This window comes from Penaeus chinensis, chromosome 39, assembly GCF_019202785.1.
Source record: "Penaeus chinensis breed Huanghai No. 1 chromosome 39, ASM1920278v2, whole genome shotgun sequence".
Taxonomy (NCBI): Eukaryota; Metazoa; Arthropoda; class Malacostraca; order Decapoda; family Penaeidae; genus Penaeus; species Penaeus chinensis.
The window spans coordinates 23,317,927-23,332,926 of record NC_061857.1 but is presented as its reverse complement, the minus strand read 5'-3'; the positions used below and the strand labels follow the sequence as shown (position 1 = coordinate 23,332,926).

The window sequence follows — 15,000 nt, the reverse complement described above, 5'->3', positions numbered from 1 at the left end:
TGGTAATGTATCTTTATTGATGGTGTTCAATTTTAAAATAATTTGGGAGGGGTGTTGCTTGTCATAGGATCCCATTAGCTTTTATTGTTCTGTGATGTTCTACATCTCTTGAATGGTTATTACCGCTTAAAACTCCTCAACTGGCCCATAGCTTAACCCAATGCCGACGGGCACAACATGTAAGTATATGCTATGCCCACTGTGAGTTACTTGTTTGATTGTTTTTACACATAGATGGCTGCACTTGTACTAAGTCACCAATTAGCCAGTTACAAGTACTGCTTGTCTCGCTTGTTTACCCTTTTCTTTGATTTACGAAAATATTTTACGTTATCTTAATTTGCTGTTGCTAATGTTTATAATAAAAATAACACCATCGATATTCATAGCACTAGTGAAAAATACATTTTCCCGCTAATTCAAGGAAAGGTGAAATCAGGTAAGGCTAAGTACTAGCAAAGCCATCTATGTGCAGAGACATTTCACAAAAACAATATAATAAAATGAGCACAGCATTTTCCTCATTTTTTATTCATTTTCCCCGGCGGCATTGGGGTTATTGGTTTAGGACTGCTGGAATATTTCAGGATTCTCCATTGCCATTTTCCTGAGTGTGACACACAATATGAAGTATTCTCTTTTTTCAAGGCAGGGGTCTATACTAAAATCACGATTAAGAAGGTAAACCTGATCACAGAAGAGCATGTAATCAAGGTCCTACCATTTACAGCAAAATTTCACATGGTATATCTACCCACAACAGTTATTGTTTCCTCTTGCTGCATACACAATAAGATATTTTATATATTACTGTTTATCCCATCTGCCTTAGCCTCTCTTTCTGATAATTTTCTCTTTTTTTCTTTTCTTTTTTTCAGTTAGTTCCCCTATATATTGTTATAGAAAATTATAAGTTGATTAACCATAGAAAACACATCATTGAGGGGTAGCTATTTGAAGTGATTGAAATCAACTCCCCTAAAAAAAAAAAAAAAAAAATCTTAATTTTTATGTTACATATTTCATGGTTTTGAATGTAAAGGTGACTGGACTTGACTTACTCCATTAACCAGTATTTAAAGTGCATGATTGTTTGACTGCTAAAAAGGAAAACAAGAATAAAAGAATGCAGTTTCAATAAATAAGGTTGAGATATTTTACTATCGGTGACTCAGATATTAGCATTTAAACTGCTTGCTAAGGCATGTAATTTACAATTGATGAATCCAGAAACTGATGCTGTTTGAAGATACCATCGGATTGACTCTTGGAGTGATCCAAGAAATCTAATCAGATTCTCTATATGGTTAAAGAGGCTAGGTAAGCAGAGTCAAATTCTTTTTCTCATCTTTCTCCGAAGTGGTTTCCTTCCTCTTTCAGTATCATTCAGGCAGCAAATGTCATGATGATAGTAATTGTTATAAGATTGTTGCCCTGTGTCTATAGGAAGCACCATCCAGCTGAGGTTGAGGCCCAGGAAGCTGGCGTGTTACGAGCAGAGAGTGCTAGAACAGACAGCGGGGAAGGCGGAGAGGATGGCACAGTCCTGACAGGTCTGAATGGCCTAGAAAGTGAAGGGGGAGATGGCACGGCACCTGAAGATGGCGACAAGGAGGACGTGGACCGGGAGGACTCGTCAGACCACCACGAGAGCTTGGTGATCGCAGAGGACACAGAGGAGGAGGAAGAGGAAGATGATGACTCACACCTTCAGGTGGAGAAAGCCTCTTAACTGCCCGGTAGCCAAAGAACCAAACAAGAACTAGGATACCACTAGGGCAGGTCAGGGTTTTTGCAGCTATTATAGCATGTGGAGGGGAAAGAGCTACAGACAGACAGACAGAGAGAATGATCCATGAACATTCTTCAGTATTCTCTGCAGAAGATTTTTTTGAAAAATGGAAAAAGCTCGGCCACCTCCTAGGATTAAGGTGAGAGGGTTTTAAAACTGCAGAGATGTTCTAACATTTCTATATTTTAACACGTAGCTGTGTTTGTAGCCGGTAAATTTTACAGTGCCTGTAATTGATAGAGGCAGACAGAGTTTGTTGCAAACAAATATTTTATATCTATGACAATATTTGATATGCCTTAATATTCAATTATTGAATGATTCACAGTCTTTTGAAGGTTCAGGAATTTTGTATGAGATTAAAAATTGTGAAAAGCCTTGCCTCTTTGCTCATATCAGTACAGCCAATAGACACATCTAGGGTGTTTTACTGTACAATGAACTTTTCATATTTTGATGCATTGATGACTTTAGATTTCGTACCTAGTAGTGTCTAGTCAGAAGGAACTTACCTTGTATGTGTGTGTGTTTGTGTGTCTGCATTTCTGCGAGTGTGAAAGTGTGTTGATTTGAGTACAAGTGTTACAAAGAAGCTGCAATAATAGTCTAGTCTAAACATTGCCATATATACCAAACACTTTACTACATGATCACTCTTGTATGTGTATTATACGCTTGTACTTTGCTAATCAGCTCTGCTGTCAGGAAACTTACCGAGTTGGAAATATTACGAAACATTCATATGATTTCCATAGTTTGTCCTTCTTTGGATTTATGTTTTATATACTTGTAATGTTAGCGTTTACTATCTAATATTACCATTATATATTTTATGCCTAACCTAACATTATATCCTTGAGGAACTTGTAATATATAGTCATATATTTTTTCTGTTAAACTTTTGAGCGAAGGGACCTATTTGTAGGCTGATTAAGCAGAGTGACATTCAGATTATGCATACAAAAAGAGAGTAGCTTATGCTCACATACGAACCAAAGTGTCTAATAGGAAATTGTAAAAACAGTAAGTGGTTCTTGCTGCTTGGTAATACATTTCTTCAGTCATAAAGCTTTTGAAAGTTGTTTTGTGTTGACTCTTCACAAGAACTTCCTTTTAATTTCAAAGCTTATTTATTTATTTGTTATTATTATTTTTTTTCTCCCTGGTATGCAGGAGTAGCATTTTCAAGACATTTAAACCTAGTCCAACATCATTTTTACACTTTGGTTATAGTCAGTTTTTGCTTAAGCATTGCGAGAAGTCTATGCACCCTGAGTAGACGATGCAAAGTTTTCCCACCGCATGAGTTCACAGTACCAAAGAAAGTCACGTGTTTGCAATTGCTTCTCAGAGAAAGAAAATATAAGAGTTTGGTTCACTGCATCATTGCATCCTAAAAGTGCTTAATTCAGAGTCTTTAAATCTGTGTGTGCATTTGTAAAGATGGTATTAGCCAGACCTGCATTTTAGAATGGAAATTCATATAATACGATCCAAATATTAGCCATTAGTCTTTTTTTTTCTGCACAGTAATGTATCCATTAACGGTCAGATCCTTTGCAACTTGTTGTAAAAGAGCTAGAGAGTTCAACCTATATGCACATTTTTATAGTTTAATGGAAAAAAATATTTTTTCCTTGTACGCTAAAAATGATATATGGTTTATTGGTTCTCTATAATGAAGGTTATTATGTATAGCCCAAATTAGGAAGATGTTTAAGAAATACTGTACTTAATTATATCTGTAATGCATGAATACTATTTATTTTTCACATTTTGCAATGTTCCTCTTGATTTGTGGCCATAAAAGGGATCAAATTTCACCATATCCCAAAGGACATGACTGTTAATGGAATATATGCTGTCTGCAGAATATTTTTAATCTGCTTATGAATTGCAAAAGGATTTATCCATGATATACATGCAAATTGAAAACATTTTTGAAAGAGAGATGTTACGGGAAAAAAATTTGTCCATTCATTCATTTTGCTGCTAGTCTGGACATTGAGGTTGTTGAATGGTAATCAAAATTTATTTTAAGGTCACTAGTCAGACAATAAGAATAAGAAAAATAACATTTTGGCAGTACTAACAAGTCAAGTGGTATGAATTTCTTTCACTAAAATTAACTAGTAGAAGTGTGGTGGTGTTGCTCTCTTAACAAATATATGGTCTAGTCGTTATGAAGCAGGAATCACTAACAACTAACTTAAAGAAATAACTAACCCAGTCAATTATCTGACACATTAAGTTATAACAAAGAACCAAGCCTTTATTACAAGGAGCTGTGGAGACCTTTTGAAGAGTGGAGTGATATTGTAAGTTCTAATGATGATAAGAATAATGTTTTTTATCAATTTTTGTTTTAACATTTCTATTGCGATAGTAACTGTGTTTAAGAGAACAGATATACAAGATAGAAACAAAAACAGATTCTGGTCTCTTTTGGGAAAGTAATTTGAATTTTGTTTAATTTACTATTGTGTTCCTCTTCACCACAACTATGAAGGGGCCTTATGACGTGAAAGGGATGAATATAATGATGTTGATAAGAATTCTTATAGATTTTTTTTCGTTTTGATTTGAGTGTGGTAACGTGTAGTTTGGATGTCTTGTATAGTATGGGGGTAGCTCAACTTACTCTAGGTATTATCTGCTTCAGGTAATCCATAAGATATATTAACTCCTCTTTGAAATGTGAGAGTGTGATGTAGTTACTACAGTTTAAGGCAATTTGACAATCTGCATCTGTGTCTGATTTAGATGATGACCATTATTATCATAATTTTTTTCTTTCTTTCTTTAAAATTCTGACACCTAAAGCCAAAATAATACATTCGGATCCTTGTTCCCATGTATATATTTCTCCATGATTCGGCAATATGTCAGGTCGTTTTGTGATTATTGTAGGATTATTATTTATATTATTATTATTATTATTATTATTAGATTAATAAGACAAAGGTTACCGGAGGATGTTGCTTGTACATCCTTATACAAAGTCTTAGATTTTTTCTTTTTCTTTTTTTGATAAATATTATTAATACATATACATATACATGTTCATCTCGCGGTCTTAGAGTGTTCCCAATTCAAACTTGAGAAACCAAGCTGTGTTATATAAGTAATAAAATTAAGAAAAAAGAAAAAAAATTGTCAGCAAAATGCAGGATTACAATGCATAGGTATGAAGTATATCATTTACATTGTGTGTTTCATACATGTAATAATACCCTTGTGTCATTTTTATAATAGATGGATAACCTATATTACATAACACTCTTTGTGCATGTAAATTTTTGATCTGTGTTGTTTGAATTGTTATCAGACGTAGCCACAGAAAAATGCAAATTTTTGGGCCAAACAGACCACATAGAATTTGAAATAGATTAGAGAGCTGTAAAAGCTGCATCTGAGTCTTTGTATTTTATAAAGTTTGAATGTAGTTTAGACACTTAACAAGAAGCCTTTGGTATCATAGTGCAAATTGTACTGATGCACATTAATGTCACTGTGACATGCATTTGTAAGGTAATACTTTCTATAGATATATATGTATATAAAACATTTTGTATGTGCATTATATACATGTATCCTTCTTTTCCAGTGTTAAATTACTTTCTTGTGTAAGGGATACCATACCAACAGACATACCACGCAAGTCCTATACATTGCATTTGTGATATATTTTAGAAGAGGGAATATACTGTATTTTACTTATTTTTGATCCATTAACCTATGTCATGTGTATACCTTTTGAAAGATGCAATTTATGCCACACACTCTCTACGTGTTCCCTCTCTTTTCTTCACTTCAAGGTTGTGCTGGTGGATAGATGCTCGGGCCAAAGCCTTTCTTTACTTAGCTCTTGAATTTTTTTCTTTACTGAGCACTTTACATGAAGCTCATAGGTGTATTTTGATGTTTTTGTTTTTTTCCTCTCTAGAAGACCAAAAAAATGTGTTAGTGTATTGTTACAGCAGCTGTGAAATACACAGTAGTGCATTATGCATTTACCTTTTTTTTCTTTCTTTTTTTCATAGAGAGTAAGAGTATTTTTTACTTTTACTTTTTTTCCCCCTTTTTAAGGAAACCTACATTGTTAGACGACTGTGCCATCAGGATTTTTATAGTGTCCAAACAGGGGATGTAAAAGCATATCAGAAATAACATTGAATATTATAAGCAAGTTTTAAAAGGATTTTCAGTGCTTCCTGAGAACTACAGAAGGTCCAATATAAAGAAAGGTGTTATCATCATGCATGGTCAGTGACAGTTAGATGAAGGTTGAGCCAGTGTGTTTTAAGAGAAAAGGCATGAATAGAAAGAGAGAGAAGGGTTCCACTGTAGATTATGACCGTTGTATCAGTAGCACCAAGGAAATGTGTACTTAATTTGTGAAACTATATTTCCCTTGTGAGTTTTTAATTTTATCTGTATATTTGTATTCTTAATAGGTAATGAATGAGACATCAAGCATATTCATATCATTAATTTATTCTTGTTAAAGTGAGACAGGTATCAGAAGATATTGTCATGCATTAAGGAGAGAAGGGTAACGAGAAGCTAAGTGTATTACAGAATGAAGAGGATTATACCCACATGGAACAGACCTGAATTTCCATGACTTCTTGCTTGGTAATGCAAGACCAAAAGATGCAACTATTTTGTGAATGCAACCTGGTATTTTATGTTTATTTTTATTATTATAATGATAATGATGATACAATTATGGTCATGTTTTTAATCTTTATTATTATTTTTGGATATGTATAGATAGCTGTTTGTCTTGTGTTTAATTATAATATCTGCAGCTCATAACGTGCCTTACTTAACATATTAGGTCCTTAGCCAAGTAGGAGCTGCTGGGGTGTACAAATGTGACCTGCAACTTTCAGCCTTAGATAGGATACCCATAAGGTTCCTTTTCCAATAAATAGTTTAGTGGGAAGGTGAGATGTGTAGGAGTGATTATTTTGCTGTATTTTGTAACTCTTTTAAAAGTCAGTGTGTGGTATTGTCCTAAATGCTTCCTGACTATAATTCATATTATTAATGTCTTTCTGTATCACTTTTGTGAACTTATGGAGTAATCTACAAAATTATTTTAGAAGTGGATATTTTGAGGAAATTCCTAAAAGAAAAAGAAGATAGAAAGTATATTTGTTCAGTACAGTACTGCATTCTGTTAATAGGAAGACTAAACAGTTTGGTTAGCACTTCAGCTCCAGTAGATGCAAAAAAAAAAAGAAGAAAAAAAGTAACTAGGAGACCCATGTGGGCATTTGTTTCGGGTTTTTTATTTGATTTATCTTGGCATGGTGAAGCTTTAAAGGAATAAAAATATCAATAACAAGTGTGACTGTAATTTTTTGCTTAGTGTAAAGAGGCTGCAACAATGCAGAAGCTCAAGGGTTAGAGAGTAGTGTTAGGGTTCTTTTTTTTATTGTATGGTGTAATAAGGTTCAACTTTAGAAAAAAAACGTTATCGAACTGATTTATTTATTCATAACTGATATTATGTTTTACAAGAGATAGCAGATGACCATAGGAAAATGTTTGTGAATTAAAGGTTTTGATGTTCACAGGTACTTTTACTTTCTTTTTTATTTATTTATTTATTTATTTATTTATTTTTTCATACATGCACTTGCATGCGCACGCGTCTCACTCACACTCACACTCACACTCACACTCACACTCTCACTCTCACTCTCACTCTCACTCTCACTCTCACTCTCACTCTCACTCTCACTCTCACTCTCACTCTCACTCTCACTCTCACTCTCACTCTCACTCTCACTCTCACTCTCACTCTCACTCTCACTCTCACTCTCACTCTCACTCTCACTCTCTCACTCTCTCACTCTCTCACACACACACACACACACACACACACACACACACACACACACACACACACACACACACACACACACACACACACACACACACACACACACTCACTCACACACTCACTCACTCACTCACTCACTCACTCACTCACTCACTCACTCACTCACTCACACACACACACACACACACACACACACACACACACACACACACACACACACACACACACACACACACACACACACACTCACACTCACACTCACACTCACACTCTCTCTCTCACTCACTCACTCACTCACTCACTCACTCACTCACTCACTCACTCACTCGTGTGCAGATGATGATTTTTCTTTTTCTTTTTTCTTTTTTAGTATACATATTTTTTAATAGGCTAAAGATTGCCAGACTTCACAAGGATTACTTAGTTTTAAAAATATGCAATTTTTTATGTTAATCATAAAAACTTTGAATTACCTGCATTATAGTAAAATAAATAATAATAATGATAATTATAAGGGAGGGCAGAGAGTATAAAACGTATGCTAACCATCAGTTGTAATCACTGGAATAGATTTTCCTTCTTTGTCACTGGAACTATCCATATGCAAAGTGTGCAACTATTTTGAATTTTTTTTTCTTTTTTTGAAGGTGAAGTTGTTTGCTTTTCAGGGCATTAGATTTCCAGTTCCCTTTCAAGTCATTTTTAGGCAGAAATACACAGCCTATCTAGTCAGAAATTTCCGAACACTTAACAGGGAATCTACTGCTTGTGTTAAGCCAAACACACATTTTGAGAATGCAGCTTGCAAATGAAAGGACATGATACATTGCTCAGTGTATTGATAATATTGATTAGTCACTTGTGTATATCTTTGGTTATTTGGGACTGTTGGGGATAGCTGCGTGCATGTTTGTGTGTGTGCACTTCAGTAGAGTTGTGATTTAGTTGGTATTAATTTGATTGTAGGGTACAAACAGATGCCGAGTCTTGCTTATTTGTGTTTCTTTTTTGTGGGGATCCAGTTTGGAGATTTTAATTATAATCATAATTATTATAAAAATCACATTTCCACAAAGGAAGATGATATTTTCCAAGTTGCTCTTGACAGGTAGATGGGACCATTTTTTTTGCTTTTTTTTTTTTTTCATTTTTGTTTTAATAGGTCTCATTTTGTCATTAACCTTTGTGGCTGCACGTGCAGCAGTTGACTGATTTAAGGCATTTTTAACCATTTGATGGAACTGTAATTATTGCTGAGAGTTTGTGGTTTTATGGCTGTTGATTTAAGTGTTATATGAATTTTAAAACTTATCAATCAGCTGTCAAGAATGTTTAAATATGCATGTGGATTATATTTTTTCATAATAAATTCAAAACTATTGTTGTACATGCAATATATGTAACTCTCAATGAATAAATGTTATGGCAAAATGCCTAATAAAGAGCTGTCAATTGCTGTCAATGCCGGTCTCCCACCTTTTGCAGGGCAGCGTTTGTAGTGCTGCACTTGTGCCCCACTTTTTATTCAGAGGCTGTTTTAATGTACTTCACTAGTCAGGATGTATTTAATGTATCTTTTATATCATAATACATGTGTGATGTGTGGATTATGTGTATTTTATTTATCCCTATGGTCTAATGAACAGAAAATGGCAAAGGGTCTATGTTTTCAATACTGACATTATGCATTCCATCTACAATCTAGAATATGTGATCTTTAATTTATTTTTGGGAAGGATTATCATGCAAATAAGGACATTTTGGCTGAAAAAAAAAAAACTAATGAAAATTTTCTGCCATGTCAACAACTAAGGTCATTAACAGTGAAAAATATAGCATTAGCATGGGACTTGTGGGCAAAGATTTTTGGTTCATAAAGCTTGGTGGATTTCCAGACCACACATTATATATATAGCATTATCATAAAATAATGGAGGTAAAGGGTAAAAATGAGTTGGATCAGGATAAATGGACCAAAGGGGATGAGGTAGAGACAAGGAAAGGGGAAGAAAACACAAAAGTAGTCGAGGCAAGGGCTGAGGACCAAGGTGGAGGTGATCCCCTACAATAGGCCTCCGTTCACATTTTCATCCCTTCTTGGACAAGGGGATGAAGGAAAGACCATGCAAATTCAAGCCCCTCCCATGACAACCAGAAGTAAAAAAAAAAAGGTACGTGGTGGTTTTCTATAATGCAGGATCCTTCATACAATAGCTAATCTTGGTTGATGTAGTAAATAACCCGACATTTTACTGCACTTCTATACTGCAGTGCCAGCCATTATGGACAAATTCCAAGAATATTGATCTAGTTCAGGACCAATCTTATGAATATTGCAGCCAAGAAGTGCTAATTGACATTTTAATTTGGGTAAGAAACTAGGCCTATTAAATGTAAATATGCAAATATTCTATAAGAGTGGCAGAGCAGGCATATTTCTACAAGTTTGTAAGAGTTATAACAGCCAGAACACGAGGATTCAGCATTTATCTTTAACATTTACACTACTGACAATATGTGTAATGTGATTAAAATGTCTTGGTGGCAGGCACGTTCCGTAAGCATCCTAGCTTTTTTTTTTTTGTGTGGTGGTAGACATTTACTAATGCACAATGGGTAGATTTAAAACCTAGTAGTATCTTATATCAGCCAAATTGTAGTTTCTGAAATACAGCTAACAGTTAACCCAAGTTAAAAATTGGAATACTGCATTCTTAAATATTTGACCACTGCATCTTTGAGCAACCATTGATTTTCTCCAATCAAGAAGTTTATTATATAATAAGGTTACTGGCCAAGAAGAGAATAGTTTAATTCCAGCATTTGAAATGGGTATAGGAATGAAAATCAATATTTAAGTTTAATTTTTTAATATATTTGTGATTATAGATGGGGGTAGCATTACCAATCATGTACGTGGTGGTATTTACAGTTGTCGCCCCCCCCAAAAGCTCCGGGTAGCCTGGAATGTTACCGGAGCTTCTCACAGTTGGGTGACTCACTCCATCCGGTACGCCCTTCTCCTTGGACTTCATCCGTTAGGATCTAAGACCATGGCTAAGGGCGCTCCCTCCTCCTACACCGCCACAGTTAAAGCCAGCTCGCCCCCACCCATAGGGGGTTGAGAGCCGGAAATGACTGTAGTAACTAAAAGTAAGCTTCTTACATCTCCTTCTCCATCTTGATGAGCTCAAGGATACCGTCCTGCATCTCCTTGACAGCCTGGAACTCAGTCAGACCCATGCGGCGCTTGTTGGAGATATCGTAGATGCCGCCCTCAGCCTCAGTGTGCTCACCGCGGGTGCCGCGCACCTGCAGGTTGTACTTGCCAGCGACCTCCTCAAGCTTATCGCGGTTAGCGGCAAGCTTGGGCAGCTTGATGTGGACGGAGGCGCGCACAGTGGTGCCAAGGTTGGTGGGGCAGAAAGTGAGGAAGCCCAGGCGGTCGTGGTGAGAGAAAGGAATCCTCTTCTCAATCTCGTTCACAGCGGAGGTGAGGCGGCGGAAGACCTGGCCGAGATCACCGCCCATCTGCATGGAGATGATGCGGAGGTGATCCTCCTCGTTGACCCAGACAAGGAAAGTCTTGTTGTCGTTGTGGTAGATGCCACGGCCGCTGGGCCAGTAGCGGCAAGCGTTGGCGGCCTGCAGGAAGCGGTCACCCTCCTTGAAGAGGAAGTGGTCGTCGATCAGCTTCTGCTGGACTTCCTTGCCCATGCCAGTGAGGGGGTAGTAGGTACCCTTGAGCTCGCCCTCAAGGCTAGAAAGGGTAGAGGAAACCTTGGACTCCATCTCCTTGTACTGATCCTCAGTGAGGCAGGGGTTGAAGGGGTAACCCTCCATGGAGCGACCGCAGCGAACGCGGGTGGAGATGACGTACTTGCCCTCGGGGTCAACGTTCACGAAGGAGGTAACATCACCGAAGTCCTTGTTGGGGTGCTTGTCGGTCTGCTTGAAGCCAACATGGTAGTCCTCGATGATGGGGTCAAAGAGGGGAGCGAAGAGGGTGTAGGCCTCTGCGTCGGGAGCATAGATACCAACACCAGAGTCCAGGTTCTCCACACCTGTGGAAAGACGAGAAGCATGTTCACTAACGACAATTTAACCAATACCTACAACTTTTTAAAAAACTCAAAAGCAGGTGGTCTAAGGCATTTGTCCAAGCCCATAACCCGTGTGCACCGAGAGTACTGGGCAACGGCAGTAGACCAAGGGCACGAGCGAGACGGGCTAACGTTATCGATTCCCGGGTGGACACGGCAGCCATCACCCGCTGCACCAAGGATGCCGCAGGGAGCATTGCAATGAAGGCTGCGTGCACCGCCTTTGTCAACGTTTTCCCTCCCTCCCACTTCACACACACCATCCTAAGACCCTTAATCACATGAAATGTTAAACATAGCAAATTTGAATTGCAATTTAAACTTTATTTATCCTTCATCTCTAATCTCTAGGTTATTTAACGTTGAACAATTCGCCGACTGTTCAACCAGGCAAGCCGAATCCACAGCATTCGGTAGATTGATGCCCAACCCGAATCCTTTCCCTTTAAACCGAATTTTAGAAATCCTCACCGGACTGGATGACGTCGAGGAGGGTGGCTCCCAGGGAGGTCTTCTTGTCCTTGAGCTGGTCGAAGACAGCCTTAGTAAGGTACTTCTTCAGGAGAGACTTGCAGTCAGTGGCGGCTTCAAGTTTCTTGAAGCCAGCCTCCAGCTTCTCAATAACAGCAGCGTCAGCCATTTTGTTGCTTGAAGATTCCTGGCTGTGGAATAAAGAAAAAAAATCAATTAGATTTCCATGCCGAGTCCAAGAGTCGGACAACGCAGTCAGATATTGCACTAGGGTAATAAGGGGGGGGAAAAAAAAATAATAAGTTACCGAACTTCCAACAAGCCTGTAAACAATGTGCAGGGAATTGGGGGGGGGGGGAGAAGGGACGGTGTCGAGAGTGACGCTATGTATGAGCGGAAGAGGATGGCTTGGGGGGGTGGGGGGAGAGGGGGGAGAAGGGGGTCTCCAAACTAACCCTCCCTCAGCCCCCATCGCCCCCCTCTCCCTTTCCCCCCGCCAACAACCAGCCGGCTCAAGTTCAAGGTCTGAGAGCCGGCAGCTTGGTGGCGACGGACGCCGGTTGTCAAAGCTCCCAGAGTGTGAACTTTTACTAGTCTTCACAATGCTAGACTATACGAAATAGTTAAAATGGTGTCAACTTGTTTAAAAATATGGACCTTAAATACAGTAACTGAATGGGGATCCTCTAAGACTTAGAACAAGGGAAAATAAGGAAAACAAGGGAAAGGAGGGGGGGGGGGGAAGCGGAGAACATGTTATAAATTATGGAATCTATCGAAAACAAATGAAAAAGGGGTTCCATTAGTAAATTATGCCATTAAACTAGCGACATTAAAACCCTTAGTTGGTCTTCTAGAAAATTTGCGCTCAGTCAACATAAAATAGTAAAAAATATAATTAAAAAAAAACATAACACATCGGCGAAGAGAAGAAGAAAACGTTTATTGCGCAGTTAGGCTTGTTGTGGCAACCAAGGCAGCAACCAATCAATGGAAAGTTCAAACCGGCTAGCGTCACACCGTAGAGTTTCACTGCATTCAACTATTGTTCACTTTCTGTACTAAACGAAGAGACTACTTTTAAACAACACCGATGTACAGAACATTTATACATTTACATCGAAATTAGCAAATTACAGACAAAATAACGAAGAATTACGGTAAGGCAAAACGAAAGTTATTGAACTAAAATAAATAGAAACCGGTTCATGCAATAAATCGCATTACATACACACGAATACTGCACAAACTTATCGAAATTAAATAAAAACCTTTGAATCTCAGAAAATTAACTTAATAACAAGACAAACTTCATAAAACTACAGTTTTAATAAACCTGCCTTCAACTCCAACCAGGAATATATCCCTTGAGAAGCAGAGGGATCCTTCTGCTTGGAACTTATGTGAAGCCTTAGATAAAAAGACTAAAATATCGAGGGCCAATTTTGGTCGATTCAAGTAACTCCTCTATCACTGGAGCAACGCCGAAGGCTCCTCACTGACACAATCACTTTAGATACAATGATGGACAGATCGCTACCACTTCTGCACGATGGAAAGCTTTGCGAGAACCCACCGAGGTTCTCCGTTTGGTTTGTTTTAAAGCCAACTAGAACACTTTGTCGAATATACATATATATTTTGTGTGTGAGGCTGAGACACTCGTATGATGGCACAACTGACTGTCAAGAGATTTTTAGCACAGTTTTGGTATCGAATGTTGGAGCTGAGCTGTGTGGTTCACGTACCGTCCAAACACCTCCTCGACTCAGGATGCGAGTGACGAACAAGCCGGCTTACGGGCTTATATATGCGGCCGCGGGAAGGGGGCGTGGCCAGCGCGCTCGGCCAATGGGCGTGGTCGTGGTGGGGGGTTACCGGCCCCTTCTCCCTGCTTTTGGATCTCTGTCCCTCAAGGAAAAACGCACTTTCGGTGTATTTTCAGCACCGGCCTCCAATCCGGCGTGAAAAGTGGAAATAATGCGGCGAATAGCGGCGGATTCTTCATGAAATGAAAGGATGGAGATGCAGAAAGCTATACGTGTAACAGGCACCAAATAGGGCGGGTCTACCATGAGACGATGACGTCACAAGAACACCGCCAATCACAGCCTTAACCACCACTTATATTTAGAATCATTTTTATTTTTGCATGGTTCCTCTGTCCAAAGTTCACAGATTACTCGAAAGGAGACATGGAGGGCAAGGTGGCTGATGCTCTTGATATAAGAAAAAAATAAAGACAAAGGGAGAAAGAAAAAGACCAACAGTTAACACCCAAACGATGCTAACAATCATACTACCAGCAATCCATATCGTCTCTCGCATTGCCGATAAAATAAAATATAAACAACTTAAAATCGCAGTACAAGTTAGCATAGACATCTTCGACATAGCAGTTCATTCAAGCAGACATCCAGTCATCAATTACAAGCATATTGCGGGCTCTTCTGTATTCTATAGCACAAGATGAGACCAAATTAGCAGACGACATGCAATACAGCTAATGAAACTCTGCATTGGCACCTTACCAAGTGGTCGTTACAACAGATAACACGGACAGCAATATCTCCCTGATAATCATTGACAATGGGATGCCCTCCTACCTTGCTGATAAGACGAGAATGATGAACCGAATTGCATTTCTGACAAGACTCAACTTAAGGCTAACTTGCTGATGTTAAAAGATGTCTTTGAGCGTTAACCGTTACCACACCATCCCCATGAAAGGTCAGAGTTTGAATTTAAAGTCTATTCTAAACGGGGGCGTGAACTTT

General features: G+C 38.4%; 2 protein-coding genes across 4 annotated transcripts in view; one reads left to right on the top strand and one right to left on the bottom strand.

Annotated features, from left to right (window-relative positions):
- LOC125046382 (protein bric-a-brac 2-like) overlaps nucleotides 1–7,377 on the top strand; it is a 25,339-nt gene extending 17,962 nt beyond the window's left edge. The window contains exon 7 of one of the 2 annotated variants that reach the window (XM_047644111.1): nucleotides 1,447–7,377. In XM_047644111.1, coding sequence (XP_047500067.1) covers nucleotides 1,447–1,732 — 286 coding nt within the window. In that variant the 3' untranslated portion in view covers nucleotides 1,733–7,377. Of the gene's footprint in view, nucleotides 1–878; nucleotides 1,415–1,446 lie in introns of those variants that run through there. The other variant, XM_047644112.1, reaches the window with a different exon arrangement.
- A 3,125-nt stretch (nucleotides 7,378–10,502) lies between these two features.
- LOC125046934 (arginine kinase) overlaps nucleotides 10,503–15,000 on the bottom strand; it is a 30,146-nt gene continuing 25,648 nt past the window's right edge. The window contains exons 1-3 of one of the 2 annotated variants that reach the window (XM_047644974.1): nucleotides 13,972–14,126; nucleotides 12,224–12,414; nucleotides 10,503–11,713 (exon numbers count right to left, since the gene is read on the bottom strand). In XM_047644974.1, coding sequence (XP_047500930.1) covers nucleotides 10,812–11,713; nucleotides 12,224–12,392 — 1,071 coding nt within the window. In that variant the 5' untranslated portion in view covers nucleotides 12,393–12,414; nucleotides 13,972–14,126 and the 3' untranslated portion in view covers nucleotides 10,503–10,811. Of the gene's footprint in view, nucleotides 11,714–12,223; nucleotides 12,415–13,971; nucleotides 14,127–15,000 lie in introns of those variants that run through there. The other variant, XM_047644973.1, reaches the window with a different exon arrangement.